General features: G+C 45.8%; 1 protein-coding gene across 1 annotated transcript in view; it reads right to left on the bottom strand.

Moving 5' to 3' along the window:
- Positions 1–16,712, bottom strand: part of GANC (glucosidase alpha, neutral C) — a 730,404-nt gene that overhangs the window by 116,597 nt on the left and 597,095 nt on the right. Inside the window, 1 exon segment of the mRNA XM_069638822.1 lies at positions 9,594–9,707. Coding sequence (XP_069494923.1) covers positions 9,594–9,707 — 114 coding nt within the window.

Genomic DNA, 16,712 nt, shown 5'->3' with positions numbered 1-16,712 from the left:
CAAAATGCACACCACAGTATGAAAACATGTCCAAACTGGCTGCACTAAAATGCCAGTCGAACTACATAACCACACTTATCATGGTTGCTTTATAAAAAAACCTAATACGAAATTTTATTCCACAATAAGAAATGGCTAGACTGGTTGCATACAAATGACAGTCTTGCTTATCATGCTTGCTTTCATGAATTCATTTTGACATTTGTCTTGCGCCTTTGACCATAAATATGGTCCCAACACACTGTTGGTTGACACCTTCGGAGGGACCGCGGTCCGAAGTTTGGGAAAATTGGAAGGTGCTATTATGCATGTGTGCATTTCAGCCACTAAAGTTGTGTAAATGTGGCCAAGACCCTGCTAGTCGCCCATGTCTAGTGGCATGTGGATGGGTGCAGCAGACTTATACTATAAACTAAAGGGGGGGTTGTGTTTAAGGAGATAGAGAGTTATGTGGGAAACAACAGTTTACATTTATGTCGTTAAAGATAGCTTCATTCTTATGGCAGAGGTGATGTGCAATAGTGTTGGTGTTATAGGTGAGTGCAGGGTATGTGGCATTAACATTTCACAAAACGTAGCAGGCGCTCCTCTCCAGAGAGAACATGGCACGATAACCTGTTCTAAGATGAGAGTTTGCGGCACATGCTTTTTGCTCACTGTACCTTTCACAGATTGGAAACATCCATTTGCATAACAGTCTTTGTCCCGCCCACATGGGCAGTCCAGCACCGAAATGCTATGGCAATTCCTCTCTGAACAAGAGTACCGACAGCAACCCCATACACGTGTTTCAGCCTTGTTGGGCCTCATCAGTGAGGTGAAGCTGTGCCTCTCTGAGTACAGTGAGCAGGGAGACCACGTCTGGTTGCCCCCAGGTAACTTAGGGTGACCAACCCTAAGTTCCTTACAAATATTTCACAAAAGGTAGCAGGCGCTCCTCTCCAGAGAGAACATGGCATGATAACCTGTTCTAAGATGAGAGTTTGCGGCACATGCTTTTTGCTCACTGTACCTTTCACAGATGGGAAATATCCATTTGCATATCAGTCTTTGTCCCACCCACATGGGCAGTCCAGCACCGAAATGCTCTGCAGGATTCATCACACTCCCTAGCGAACAGCATACTGCCTTCAAAACATATATGGCTGCTTATCAGATAACACATCCCCTTCAAAAATTATATGGCTGCCAATTACAACACTTTTCCTTAAATACAAGGATGGCTTTATATCGAATAGCACATCCCCTTCAAAACTAATAGGGCTGCCCATCAAACCACGCATCCTCAAAACTAGTATGGCTGCCTATCGAACAACACTTCTCCTTCAATAGAAATATGGCTGTATATCGAATAAAGCATCCCCTTCAAAACTAATATGGATGACAATCGAACAACGCATCTCCTTCAAAACTAATGTGCTGCCTTTCATACAACAAATTTCCTTCAAAACTAATTTGGCTGTCTATGGAACAGCACATCTCCTTAAAAACCTATATGCAAACCTATCGAACAACACATCTTCAGACTAATACACATCACTCACAGTCATCAGGAATTAAGCCCCAAATACCTCTCTAAATGCTTCACACTTCATATATACACTAAGTGCAGTACTAAGTATTAAAATCAATCTTTAAATTAAAATAGAAAAGGTCAATTTAGAAAGACCGCTCGGAGACCACTATGAGCGGTATTTTTAAATCGACCAGCCATGCCCCTCGCCACACACAAGCGCGTGCGGGGGCTGACAGGCGTGACTGGAGCAAAAGACAGAATGCATGGGCCTGTTAAAGTAAGTGTAAATGTGTGTGTATGTGTGTGTGTGTTTGTGTGCTGGTTGACGGGAAATGTTTGCAGTGTGGAAGGCAGGGGTGGGGAGCAGGGAAGTAAGTGTGTGTGTGGGGAGTAGAGGGGTGATATTTCTGTCGAGGGAGCAAAGGGGGTTTAAACCTGCAAATTTCAAGGAAATCCCATCAGCACAGGAGAGGGTGGGGCGGGTCGGGGGTCGGCTGCTCCAGGGGATTTAAGGGGTCAAGAGTAAGACTCAGACATGGTGGCATGTTGGATATTGGTAAAACACTTTTATTCAGAAAAAATAATAAGAAGTTTGGGGACATTCCTATCTATCCCTAATTTCTAAGAGGGGCTTCCCTACCTCAGCAAAACTAAGGAACGTCTGTGTCAAGATATAACACTCCAAAATTAATATAATGTGTACAAGGGGTTCCGTAGGGTAAACACCTGTAACGTTTCTTCAAAGTTCCAAAAACACAAAGATTAAAGGTGTAGAAAAGAAAGCAACAATGCTTCTTAAGTAGTTGCCCATTGCCCTTTTCTTGACCTTTATATCAACTTCTTCTCTTAAATGTTGAATCACCAACCCATTTTGAACGCTAATCGTTTTTTGTATCAATCTCCCTTTTTAGCCATTTGGCCATCAACCCTTTTTGCACACTGTTCGTAATCGTATCAATCACCTTTTTGAAACATCGAATTACCAACCGATTCTGCACATTGTTCTTGTGTCTTAAACAATATGCGACTCTCGTTCCCAAGCGCTCCGGTAACCCACTCACTCTCATGGGGTTTATCAGGCAGCTCAGGCACTCTTCGCATACTTCTGTCTTCTCTCCTCTCGAGCCGTTGACTGGGAGTTTGTGCTGTTAGACATCTGTCTCCCACCTCACTCTCTGTTGCTCCAGGCAGCCTTTCTGTGGCTCTGTGTAGCTCCAGCTGCCGGTAGCAATCAGGCGGTTCACTTCTCCCGGCCGATTTCTCTTTGTCCCCTTCTCTTCAGCCTCTGAGCTGTATTCGCAAGGTTCACTTCCCCTGGGTCTGTAGAGGAGCTGGTAAACACTTTTTCTTGCCAGTTCCCGCCCCTCCACCACCATCATATTGGAACAGTCAAAGAAGAGCCATAAATGGGGCCCCCTGCATCGTTCCTGTACCGCATCGAGTGCGTGAGAGCTATTATGCACTCAGACAGCCGTACAGCATGTACCCTCGCACTGAAAGTGTGGAAGGATGTCGCTTTCCAAGATGTCAGAATGCATCAATGAATAGCATGGATGGATGTTAAAGTGAAATCTGACAAGGACAAAGTGGTTATATGGACCTATCTTGAAACGATATAAAAATACTAAGTAACAATGTAACTGGAGCATTAAGAGTAACATGAACCTAAAGCTTTAAGTAATCATGGATCTAAAGAAGATGAAGTAACTTACTGATCAATAACTAAATATGCAGTAACGCAAGGTAGAAATATAACGTATAGAAGCTTGCTACAGAGGAATATATAATGTGTCAAGGATGGCCATATCGGGAAAAGGGACTCTGGCTCACGTTGAAATTAACCAAGCTACCTCAGAGACAGGCCAAGGCTGCAAGAACCAGGAGACGCATGAAAACAGTTTAGTGTGCAGAGCCGACGATGAGTCAATGTTGGTCCAAAGCAAAGATGCTATTTTTAAAAGGATATGCACAGAGCACAAAGGGAGTACATGGATAAGCGCTGAGGGTACGACATTCTTTTTAGATGGAAGAAGACGAAAAGATCTGTGAGAGCCAAATAGCTGGTCAATAAAAAATGCATAAGGGTCATATGAGATAGAGTGAGCAAGTCTCTAGAGGCCAAGAGGAGCAACAGCACCCCACATAATTAAACCAAATAGCAGTAAATGAATGACTGAAATGGACAAATTTGTGGTCTTTTCACATGATACTTAGAAGACGAAAAAAAAGGCTACTTATTAGAGTCTTAAACTAAGATAGTGGTGTGCTCACACTCCCTTGAATGTTCCAGAACAGTGAGCAGCAACAAGGTCAAGTACAAATGGAAGACGTTGGCTGATAGCCTACCAATGGCAGATGATGGTCTAATTGGGGAGTAGTCTGACAGGATTAAAAAACCTAGATTTTGTTTCACGTATGTGCTGCTAAAGAGCCAAAAGTCCAAGGTCGGGGTAGGATGCCAAACAATCAGTAGAGTTGGGGACAACCTAACATACAATGTTGCGGGAACCAATCCACTGTATGTCCATTGTAATCAGTACTATATGTGTTTAGAGGTAGTTCGAGGCATGCCCTACAGATACTGGGCAGCCAATGATGCACTAATCCCTATATGTTCTATAAGTAGATAGGTTCCCTTCACCAATCCCTACCCTTGATAGGTTTTGTATTTTGCATTGTAGAATGATGTCATAGATGATACATATTGGGGTATAAGACCTCCATGTAATCAAGCTGCTGTGTGAGTGTGCAAGCATCAGTCCGATGTCTGCCAGTTGACCCTGCTTTATTGAATTGATAATAAAGTAGTACATTGCCATATTCTGTGAGTCTGTCCGATTATTTGGTTTGTGGCCATTATTGTAATTTCATCTAGTACAAAAGACGCTTCAAGATGCTACAGCACTGGTCGGTTTCTGTTTGCACTGTTCTCGCCAGCCTCTGGTGAGAAACCTGAGGGTATTCTCCATATAAGACCTTCTGAATCCCTTATTCAGGTGGCCAAGGAAGGGCTGGTGCTCTCAGATTCCAACCCTGGGGGTGGACGAGCGAGGGAGGATCACCTGGCTAGGGGAACCCGGGGTCATGCTTGGGGGATACCCAAGGTGAGACACAGTATTATACAGGAGAGAGGGATGAGGAAGACAATATTTATAATGCCTTTATAGGATGTTTCAAATCAACCTCCCTTCAATCCAATAAACTTCCTCTTCTAAAAGCCAAAAACCCCTCTGTATATAACCAATCCCCTAGGATCACAATTTCCATTGAACCTTGGTGTCACCTTTAATTCCACACTCTCCTTCTCCGCCCACATCGCTGATGTATCAAAAAAGTCAAACTTCCTACTGCACCTCCTCAGAGGTACTCTTCCTTTCCTCTCATTCCCCCAGAAGCTCACTTTCTCCCAAGGTAAGGTTCTCTCTAGGTTGGACTATTGAAACAGCCTCTTTCTTAATCTACCTGCCTCTACTCTTCGCCCTTTGCAAATTATCCAGAACAGGGCTGCAAGACTTGTCCTTGGCCTCAAGCCGTGGGATCGTATCTCTCCAGCTCTGAAATCCCTCCATTGGCTCCCAGTGGATGCAAAGATTACATTCAAAACCCTCTGCATTGTCCACAAGGCTTTCCGGGGCCTGGGTCCAATATACCTTCAGCTATCTCTCCGCAAATACCTCCCATCTCGAGCACTCCGCACCTCTACCTCTAATTCCCTCAGGATTAGTTGATTCTCAAAGAAACAAGCTGGGGCAGATCTCTGTCTTCGGCTGGGGCCTCCCTCTGGAACAGGCTCCCTGCCACACTAAAACTTGAGGAGAGCCATCTCCGGTTCCGGAAGCACCTCAAGACCTTCCTCTTTTCTTCTGCCTTCCCCCCTTCTCCTCTGTTGATTCTACTCTCCCTCAACACCATGCACCTGGTCACCCTCTGTCCTCTGGGTTCAGGTACCTGCTCATGTTGCCACCCTCACGCACTGCCTCCAGGCCACCCCTTGCACTGGGGTCTGTATCTGTACCCATACAGCCCCCCCCCTTTGTTCTTTCTTCCTGCACTTATCAGACCTACCCAGCCTGCTGCCTTAAAACCAGAACTTGCCACTTGCTGGCTGTGCTCCCATTGTTTGTTGCCTTTTATCTATTAATATTTTATTATTTATGCATTTTCCTCCTCGCTCCACACTCTCCTTGTGTTCCCTCTTCCATGCACTTCTCCCCCTCCCCCTCTACCATGCACTTGCACGTTCTCAATGTCACTGGGCCTAGTAAGATAGCTGTTTTTGTTCTCCCCTGTTCCCCTTCCCTTGTCTTGTCGCGCTCTGAAACACTTGTGTATGAGCGCGATAGAAATAAAATATCAATATCAGTTGCTCCCAGAAACTACCCATCCCAGAATCCTTGCTTTTCTAATTCCTACCTGAATGATTCCAACCGTTCTTGTCCACGTCCCTCTGATTATTGTTTTCCACACTCCGAACAGGATCAGATAGAACAGTATTGTTCCCAAAACCCCCCTTGTTTATTTCACGATTCCGGCTATTCCTGTTTACCCCTGCAAAACCTTCCAATCCTGTCCCTCTGATTGTCACTTCTGAACTACCAGTTGAAAGTGACCAACAATTACAATTGCCACTATCCCCTATGTTCTGTTCTCCTCCTGGTCATTCTCGTCCATTTCACAAACCTTACCCATTTTGTCCTTTTCGGTCTATCAACCGACTCCCTTCTCATTATCGCATTACTTCCCCATCATTTCCCGTAGGACAATCCGACACTCTCACCACTCCCTTTCCCAACATGAATACTGGTTTATGGACTTGTAATAAAACTGTTTACCTGGCATTACCCGACACAAAGGTCAGGCAAAGTCAGGCAATTAACCTGAATCACACACACCTGACGGCCCTTCCTTATCCCCACAGGGATAAAAGGTAGAACAAGAGAGAGCAGTAAGAGCAGGGTGAGCACGGCAGATAGCACGGCTAGACGGCTAAACAGGCGCAGCAGTTCAAGCGAAGGAGAAAGGCGGCAGGAATCAAGAGGGTGGCGAGGAGAGAAGTGACCTTGCCCTTTTGGCCCCAGACCTGCAGAAACTTCATGGAAGAGAGCCTAAGACCCTGTAGCACAAGTGTCTTGCAGCAGATGTCAACGGTACACGGGGCAAGCCTATGCTAATAAGCAGGAGCAAGGGAAGCTCCCGCGACTGTGGTACCAGCCTTGACTCCATTAAAGCCGAAAGCCAAACGGTTCAGCACAGCCGGTGAGTCGAGGGGAGAACCGATAAGAACCGGGCAGTGTTGAGTGAGAATCGCAAAGTGGCAAGTTTGAACGAAGTTTAATGAACTGTAAAAAGTGTTAAGGGGAGACCAGCTGCAAAGGGAAACCGGCACCACGTGGGTGCTAACTCGAGAGACTCTGGTCATTCCCCATCAGAGTGAAACTACGGTTACCAGAAGTCCGTAGGAGAATTGCCAAAAGAGGTCAAAGTGGTCATACAGGAGGTCTAATAAAACCCCCGTACAATCAAAAGACTTTGATCTACAAATTGTGGTAAGCAAGGGAAGTGAATCCCGCCAAATGAGAAAGCAAGGGAAGTCAATTCCGCAAATTCAAGTGAATGTGAAGTTGTCAAGAGTGAGCCCGACCGAGGGATGCTGATGAGAGGGGCAAAGTGTAAAGTCCAGAGAATCAGTGTTTTGAAAGAGGTGAATGCGGCTGAGGGATGTCCACTATGAACTGTTGGAAAAGACATTGAGAAACCAAGGGAAGTGAAATCCACTAAGGAGAAGTGAAGGTTCCAAGCCCGACCGAGGGAGCTCCGGATGAGGTTTGAGAAGGTTCAGCGCCCAGAAGATGGGGGCCCAGGGGTGAAGCCATCACCCTACGTGAAACTGTGGTTAACAATTGAGAAGGGTCAGCGCCCAGAAGAGGGGAACCCAGAGGTGAACCCATCACCCAGCGAACATTGAAAATGAACTTTCATTTGTTTAAGGAACTTTTGTTTTGTTATCTGAAGACCTCGGGTCCTCGAAGGCAAGAGATTTCAAGGAAACGAGACTTGGCCATGCACAGTCCTAAGAGCTGCCATTAGAACTGTCATCTGGTTCTGGAGAAGGGTTGTAGGTCATCTGGTCGAAAACAAAAGGATTGAATGCCTTTTGATCGACAGTCAAATGGTCGAAAAAAAGGGGGTTTTATTTTTTTTTATGGGGGGGTTCCCCCCCAAACCCCCGTTTTCTTTATTAAAAACATTTTTTTACCAACCCAAACAAAAAATATATATATAAATAAATAAATAAATTCGACCTTTTTTTTTTTGACCATTTCACTGTCGATCAAATGGTCATTCGATTAAATGTTTTCGACCATTTGACTGGACAGCCTGGAGAAGCCCGAGACTGTACTGTGCTCCAAGATCATACCTTACCCCATGCTCAAAATGTGTGGAAGGGAGACCCAGGCTACCGCATCCTGACATATTATTTGAGAACACTTTTTTCTTTCCTTGAGAACTATCCCACACCCTTTTTTGTATTAGTTCTAAGGTTTGGCAATAGGTTTTTTAGTATAGGCCCTTTTATTTGACACAACGCCACTAGGACTGTCTTATTTTTCATTTGATGGTCGACGCTTGCTCCCATCTTAGATTTAGGTTTAGAATAGGCATTTTTCCAACCTGCAAACAGAATTCATTGTTCAATAAACACCCTTGAACTGTAATCACTTGTGTCTGTCTTACTTGTTGCCACCATGAGTTCCTCACACTGCATTCACAAGATTAATTTTTCCTGGGTTGGTTTCTCTTCGCACCGTTCTCATTAGCCTCCATGCTGCTTTTACAAAAATGTTTGTCTCTGGCGTTCCAGTCAGCATCCACACAAGCTGTGTTTGTTACACGGCAGCCCTTGCCTCTCCTCTCCTCCCCTCCCATTCTGTTCTGCTGTGTGTGTTTTATACCTCGCAGCATTCCAAAAACTTCTAAAGACTCGAATGCAGCGTGTGTTTACCGGTTCTAGGCATCCTCATTGTTCCATCCCTCTTTCTCGTCTCAGTACCAAAAGGACTGGTGGGGGGAACAAAGTTGTGGGTTAAGCAGATTTGGGAATTCTTCATCTATGTAAAGAATGTCATATAGGCATATGATAAAGTTACATGGGTGTCACAATAAAAGGGTCCTGAAGGGTCATTTTGATGAATCACTTTCTTGACTCCCTGGAGTTTGTCCTCCCCATGTGGTCCTCCCGCAGACTGCCACCCCCAGGTTTAGAGTTAGGTCGCTTCTGTCCTTCCCTGACCACACGCAAGGGAAGCTTCTCTCCAGTGAACCAGTGACAATAGTGCTAGATCCGTCACAGGGGCTAAACCCCCCAAAATCACGATCATTCCAGACTTGACGGCTGCAACAAATCAGTTTGAAAATCTGTCTTGCATGTGGAACCTGTAGGTACTGCTACATTACAAATGTTCATCTGGCGTGTCTTGGGCTGCCCAACATCAAGGAAAAGAGCTAGGTCCAAGAGTGTCACAATGTGATGAAATCCGGCAAACATTTCATCTTTGTGTTGCATTGCATGAAGATATTGAAATTCATTACTTGGTGCCAAGGAAATTGATGCTGGGCTGTGCCAGTTGCTAGTAGGGGGGGAACTGTGTGTGTGTGTGTGTGCGCGTGTGTGAGTGAGAGAGGGAGAGAGATGGGCAGGAAAGAGGATGCAGTGGGAAACTAGTAGAATTCCTTTTCTACCATCTTGGCCTGCAGGCTGTGTGTTTCCAGGCCATGTGAAACCCTCTATAAGTGATTCCGTCAGCTGCGGTATTATTATAATAAGGGCTGTAAGTTTCTGTATTGGCAACAAAATGTAGTGCACATGAGATGCGATGGTCACGGTGTCCTTTACCTTGAGAGTTTTATCTCAATTAACACAGTAACTGATGGGTCCCCTTGAGGAAGGCCGGGGCAGAATCTGCATTTGGTCAAATGTTGCCTGGTCAGAACATCCATGACAAACAGATGTGATGAAGTTTGGCAACAAAAGAGGACAGCACTTATTTAAACGCAATAGAATCCTCCAGCACTATACCTTTGTGTCCAGGGCAACACGGAGTTCATATGAAGAGTTTTCCATCCATTCACTAGATTTTGCTACAGTGGTCTTTAGGGGTATCACAGTGCCCCCACGCTGGAAAACAGGAATCTAAATAAAAAATTAAAACAATTTAGGATACATCGGGAAGAGGCAGGGTGTCAACCAGGCTTGCATTGTGATTCCACCAGTGACTGCAGCCAAGTTTTGAACTCTAAAAATATTACACACACACACACCTACCCGCCCCACTGTGAACGGAATTGCACTCAGAAAGACTGACAGAGCTAATGAAGACTTCTACAGACTTTTACCTCCTGGTAATGGATTTAGGCTCTCTCTCAAACACCTTGCTTAGAATCAGGCAGTGTACAAAGGCCATGTGCATGGCGAGAAAAATAAATACACATGACTGATAATAGCTGGTAAGACTTCTCAGCGAGCACTGTTGAGAAAAAGGGCTTAGTGGGGCCTTTATTTATTATTTAAAATAATACCTGGTGGCCTAGCGGGGCTCCTTGTGGCTGCAGACCCCAGAAGACATATGGCCCTCATTAGGAGTTTGGTGGTATCCCGTTGGTAAATCTGGTGGGAAACCGCCAAACGGTATTACCATTGCCGCCCCCTGATATTCCAGAAATACTGGGATATTACAGGTGGCGGGAAGGGCACTAAACCCCTATTCAATGGAGTCCGAGGACTCCATGGAGGGCATTGCTGGTATGACCGGCACCAAAGACTACCAAGACATTTCAACCTGACCAAGTGCTTTCACCTCACTTATAGACAGATGCAGTCAAGTCAAAATACCAAAACACCAAAGATAAATGGTGTACCTTAGGCAAAGGAATTTGAAGCCCTCACTGATCCAATAATATGTGTTTATATTGGAAACAAAATTCTTGTTCTCTCGGCACACTGGCCCGTAATTCGATGTGCTGCACGTCTATTCTGCAAGACAAACCTTTCGAAAGGGCTATTTGTGGCTAGTGGGGACCTGATTTACCTCCAGCTCTTGGCTGGAGGTAAATTACGTAACCCCCACCGGAATAGTTGTGCTTCATTTTTGCGGACCAACAGAGATGTAATGACCCCCATAGTCTGCTGGAGCCTGCCGGTGTTGGGATGGATGCAGCACCCTAGCCAGTGTTACAGCGTTTCTGCACCCACCCCCCGATTTGACAGGACCACAGCGAATTGCGGTTTTGTCAGCAGGGCAAAGAGTGAGAAGATGCGCTGTTCCATGGGCATAGCAAGAAAATGCCCTAACACATTGCATACTTACCCCTTGAAGTATCCAATTGACAGAAGAGCATTATAAAAACAGAACAAATAAGATAATAAGAAACAAAGACAGAAAGAAATGTTGTCCCGTCTCGTCTTCAGGTAGAAGGAAAACTGAACACGCTGCCAATTCCTCTAATGACTCAAATGAATTGTTGGTGTATTAAGCATCCAAGTGGGTTCTTAGACTAAACCACTGAATCAATACAACTTTGTCCTGAAGAAGGCCCAACAACAACAGTTGAAAAGCGTTAGGGATAACACAACAAGACATAGGGGCTGAAATATATGTCGACTTTTCCCAGGCTAGAACGAACAGCCTGTACGCTGGGTTTCCAGCGTCCCAGTGGAGATTAAACACACAGGCAGGTCTTTTTATAGGCCCTTCACTTTGAATTAGACAAGGACGAACATAATTGGTTGACCACCAGTAAAAGGTGTATGTGCTAAAGAGCATTGAAGTCACATACCATACTAACCCCACAGTACTATCACCTATGAATACCAAAGTGTATCAGTGTGGTAAATGTTATTGAAACATGTTGTGTTCATACCTCCACTGTTGCTTTGCAGTTGGTTTCTGTGATCTCCTGCCCTGGCTTTAAATCTAGCTTGCTGGATTATGGACCTTTGAATAGGGTCTTAGGGCTGACATTTGGGGACTGAACTTTTTCTTTTTGGACCACTGGTTTCCCAGGTGCAATGCGCTTTCTCTGGGTTTCCGGTGGCACAAATTAAAGAAGGGAAAGTCTGTTACAAGGAAGACTTCTTGCGGTAGGTCGCGTATAACCCACATGAGTACATGACAACCATGTCCCAGAACCTTGATGTCTACCTTTGCCTGACGGTATGAGTGGGTAGCCCCTGATGTACTTGTATCCCATAGAGGGTAGTATTCATGAGGTCTTATCAGTTCGGGAACGCTGGCTGATATCTTACTCCCTGGGTTTAGCAAAGCGTTGGTGGTAATCCCTTGGGCTACCACTTTCAGCACATTTCTCCACACCACCTTTCTTCAGGTTGTATCTAGACATTGGAGAGAATCCAGAGCCTCTTTGTCTAATGTCAATAGGACTACCAGGATAGATTTTCCTTCTTATACTACTGGGCCAGAGTCACAAGGAAGCTTCCTAGTGGGCAATCGGGCTATCCTGCTCCTAGGCGGTTGGTTGAACCTGAGATTTCTTTTTGTACTTCTGCCTTTCTGTCTTCTTCTAGCACAGAGTTTGTAATTGTCTCCTGCTCTCAAAGTTCCCCCAATCCTGACCAGTCCTGTTCCTTTTCTTCGTTCTCCATTCCCTCTTGGCCTACATTCTGGGGTTCATCTACCCCCTCATCTTCTGACATTGTTCTGACATTGAGATATCCTCATATTCTGAGAATGTTATCGCAGGATCCGGTTCAGGAGAAGGTGACTCGATCAGTTTGGTTTCACACCTGTTCTGATCATCACTTTCTTCGGTTTGTTGATGAGGTCTCAATGCATTCTGTACCTCAAAACTGGAATGAGCGATCCAGACTTGACCCCCAGCTTTAGTAATCGGACCATGTTCTATCTTCCCTTGGAGAAGTGAATCCTCGTTGGTGGCTGGCCCAAAACTTCTATGGTGGTCTGAATCATTAACCTCAACTGGCTGACTAGCTGTTTTGGGCCAATAGTCATTCTTCAGAATCAGGGCAGAATGTTCCATGGTCTGGGTTGAAGCCTCAGTTACTTTTAGAATGGGTCTCCTCTGCAGGTTTCGTTGTGGGTCCAACATGGCTCGCTCTTTCCCTCTTCTCGCCAATTGTGAGAACACTGATCTTCTCTGGGCTTGGTTCACCCAACTCTAGGCATGATAGGAGTTTGCATTGGGTTCCTGAAAACTTTAACCTCTTCAACCTTCAAGAAGTGGGCCCTTTCACATACTTTCTGGGCGATGCAGTAGGTGTCATCTCTCAGGTTGAAGAGAGTGACTTTGATGTCACTGGTGTAGGTTTCCTCTATGATCCCGGTCCTTACATCCAAAGAATACCTGTGCACCAAACTGGATCTCAGAGTAATTGTCCCTTAGATTCCTTCGGGGGCTTCTATCTTTAGACTGGACCTTACCAAGCACCTTCCTCCCCGGTGGGACCACAACATCTTCGTCTCTGTATAAGTCATAACCAGCAGCTGACCTTACTGTCCTCGTGGGTAGCCTCATAGCCTGGGTAAGGCATGTTACTTTCAACATCTTCACGGCAGTGGGCGGCCTTCTTGGGATGGGCATAGGCGATCTGTTTCAGGATCTGATCTATACCACTTCTGACACCACCTGCGATGGTGGGCTTACTGAGATTTAAAAACACTGAATGCAAAAATTCTTTTTTTTCGATTTGCACAGTTATATGTGGGGGGAGAGCCCCTGCAGCCCCCTTTACTCCCCTTACATAATTAATTACCCCTATCGACCCCCACATATAACTGCATCAAAATTTTAAAAAAACAATGCATTTTTGCATTCAGTATTTTTGCACTCGTAGTAACCGAGTGATACAGTGTGGCCTGCCTCAAAGAATCATGCCGACTTTTACAGTAAGTCTAAGAGTGTTTATTCAAGATGGTCAGAATGGCTTCCGATGTCAAGGTTCTTCGGGGATCAAGGCCTGCAGGGCCTTTAAAACTAATAATATTCCCTGGTGACATAGCGGGGGGAAAAGGCCTTTGCGGGCCCTTTAGTTATTATTTAAAATAATTCCTGGTCGGCTAGTGGGGCTCCTTGTCGCTGCAGACTCCAGCAGACATAGGGGTCCATTCCAAATCGGCTGGTGCGGTAATGGGCCATTATTAACGCATTCTGGCACATTACCACACCGGTCAACTATAAGTGGGCCGGTGAGGCACCTGATTTACCTCCAGCCAATGGCTGTAGGTAAGTCAGGTGCATTACAGGCAAAAATTAAGCTGTATTACCAGCACCGGTCTTACCGGTTTTACCAGTGCTGGTAATACAGGCAAATCCCCCCATGTAGTCCATTGGGACACCATGGATTAAGAATCCCTACTGCCACTTGTAATCCAACGGTAATTCCTCCAGACCAAGTGGTGTAACAGTAATTCCGTTTGCCGTATCCTAGTGGATTTTCCACCAGGATACCGGCAAACATAGAATGAGCCTCTAAGACTGTTGGAGCCTGCTGGTGTTGCGATGGACGCAGCACACCTTGGTGCCGCGTCTATCCTTGTTATGTTCTGCGGCCATTTTTGTGTTATTTTCCAGCACCCTTTTCCAGGAGTGCTACCGCTATCTCTGATGTCTTTTCTGTGCACTTCTTCCCCAGCTGCTATACTGCTTCTTCAGGCTGGGGGCCGCCATCACCACAGTTAAGGAGGGTCGGGGAGAGAGCCTGCCTGCATTCAGACACCTGTGTTGGGTTGGGGTTGACAGGGCCACAACACTGAGCCTGTCACAGGCGATAAGGGCATCTCTAAACACATCTTCTGCTGGGAACATCTCCCTGCCATATAGGTCATGGGAATTTAGCACACTCCACTAAATATATATCTGTATTCAGCATCTGGTTCAAATTGCACAAACTGCCTTAAAAGGATCAGACAGGAAAGTCCTGGGAGACTTATTCTCGAAGTCAAGAACAAGCTGCACCAGCCCTAAGCTCAGAATAGTTCTAAATGCCTGAAGCTGGAGACCAGGCAGGCCCTGATGCCTGTACTCTTCCCCAGTCTTCATTTTATCCTTTGCGCTGTCAACAGTTTCTTCTTGAACTTTTTGATGGCTTTCCCAACAAGATGCAGCCACGGACTGTACATGAAAGGGTTCATGGGAATTCAGGTAAGGAGGGCACAAGTTACAGCAGTGCAATGTTACATACAATTAAGCAAACAGAGCAGTAAAGTCGGGTGAGAAGGGGTTTTCCGCCATTGAGGTATAGAGGGTTTCCCTGCTGCATAGAAGGTGCTCTTTGAAGAGGAGTGTCTTGAGCTCTTTCCTGAACTACATGAGGGCGGCTGTCGGTCTAATGTTGACTGGCATGAGGTTCAACAGCCTGGGGGTGCAGATCGAGAATGCTTGTTTTCTGGGATTGTTCCCTTTGTGTTTTTGCAGCTCTACAAGCACAGCTCTTAAAACAAAATTAAAATGACACAAATTTGGTTAACTGTGTCCTGTTAATAATTCTCACACATGGCATCTTGGCACTGGGAACGTGGCTTGCCTGGTGGAGTACCGCTCACCTGAGGGGTGGGACACACGTTGTGGCACCGTGACCAGTGTACGTGGCAAACTGTTAGTGGGGGTAAAATGGTCCTTTTTTGCCCATCGTCACACTTCAGGTGACACCTCCAGGCCCAGAAAGTCCTATGAGCTGGGAGAAACATGTAGGTGTCTCCCAGACTAGTCCCCGGGGGTCTGTCATCCAGGTGGCCAGGACACGGCCATCGGTATTGGATACAGTTCCTCGGGGTGGACCAGTGAGGGAGGATCACCTGGATGGGGGGTCCTCGGGAGTGGAAGTGGGACACTGATGGGCGAGACACAGTTTCCCCTTCTCCTGAGAACTGTTCCCCAACCTACTACGTAGGATAAACAAACACCTTACGCCCCCCCACCCTTTTCCGATGTGAGCACTTTCGCATATTACGAAAGATGACGGACTCAAGCCATTTACCAGACATGGCAAAACACCAGGGTCAGGCAAAGCCAGGCAATTGACCAAAACCACACACACCTGACGACCCTTTCCCTTTCCCACAGGGATAAAAGATGGAGCACAAGAGCGCAATACGAGCAAGGCAGACTGCACAACCTGAGAGCTAACTCAACATGGTAGTTCAAGAGGAGGAGAAAGACGGCGCATTTAGCGTGAGGATTGGCAATAGGCTTTTTAGAATAGGCCCTTTTATATGACAGAGTCACCACTAGGACTGCCTTATGATTGTTTGATGGTCGAAGCTTGCTCCCACCTTAGATTGAGATTTAGAATAGGCATTTTTGGAACCTACCTCTGCAGTTTAATAAACACCCTTGAACTGTGATCATTTGTGTCTGTCTTTACTGTTGCCAGCATGAGTTCCTTACAGGGCACAGCAATTAGAATGAACCTGCGACCACAATATTTATGCTAGTATGACCCACCATTAAAGGCGTATTGATGGAGTAAGATGGGTTTTAACCTTTGTAGAAAGAGACTTAACCGGTGAAGGCCCTGATACCTGAAAGCGGCACTGTTGGCTCATGCTGGGAAAGCTCGAGTGTGTGCTGTGCTCCAGAATCCTACCTTGTCCCGTGCTGAGAACGTGGGGGAGGTAGACCTGAATATTGCATTGTGACTTATTATTTTTGAACGTTTCCTTCTTTCTTAGTATAGGCCCTTTTTAGTTGACAAGATGCCAGTAGGACTGCCGTGCAAGGTGGTCTGTGGTAAGGGCAGCCTTGATTGGAGTGGAAGAACAGAGAGATTCCCGTGGAGTGAATTGGTCTTGAGTAGAGAGCAGGTAATCAGAATCAGCAGTCCGGGTAAGTGTTCTTACCAATGGTACGGAGCAGAAAGAAAATGCAGCAGAATCCCTTGAGCACTGGCGGTAGAAATGGAAGCAAAGCGCCAGCCAGGAAGGATAAAGGCGGCTGCAGCGTTCGGCGAAGCAAAAGCGGAAGTAAGTAACGAACAGAAAGCAAACGGAAAAAGAATGGAAAAAATGAAGATCAAAATAGAGGTAAAACAGATACGGTAAGTGAGTACCGAGAGAGTATAGTAAGAACACGGAAGGAGGCAGGTGAGAAAGAAACAAAGAGAGCAATACAGCAAAGGCAACGCGGAGAGACCGCAAACGAAACAAAAACAAACACAGCCTCG

This window comes from Ambystoma mexicanum, chromosome 14, assembly GCF_040938575.1.
Source record: "Ambystoma mexicanum isolate Mex_15411 chromosome 14, UKY_AmexF1_1, whole genome shotgun sequence".
In the NCBI taxonomy this organism is placed as follows: Eukaryota; Metazoa; Chordata; class Amphibia; order Caudata; family Ambystomatidae; genus Ambystoma; species Ambystoma mexicanum.
Note: the sequence above shows the minus strand (reverse complement) of the source record. Positions and strands in the feature narration are given on the sequence as shown.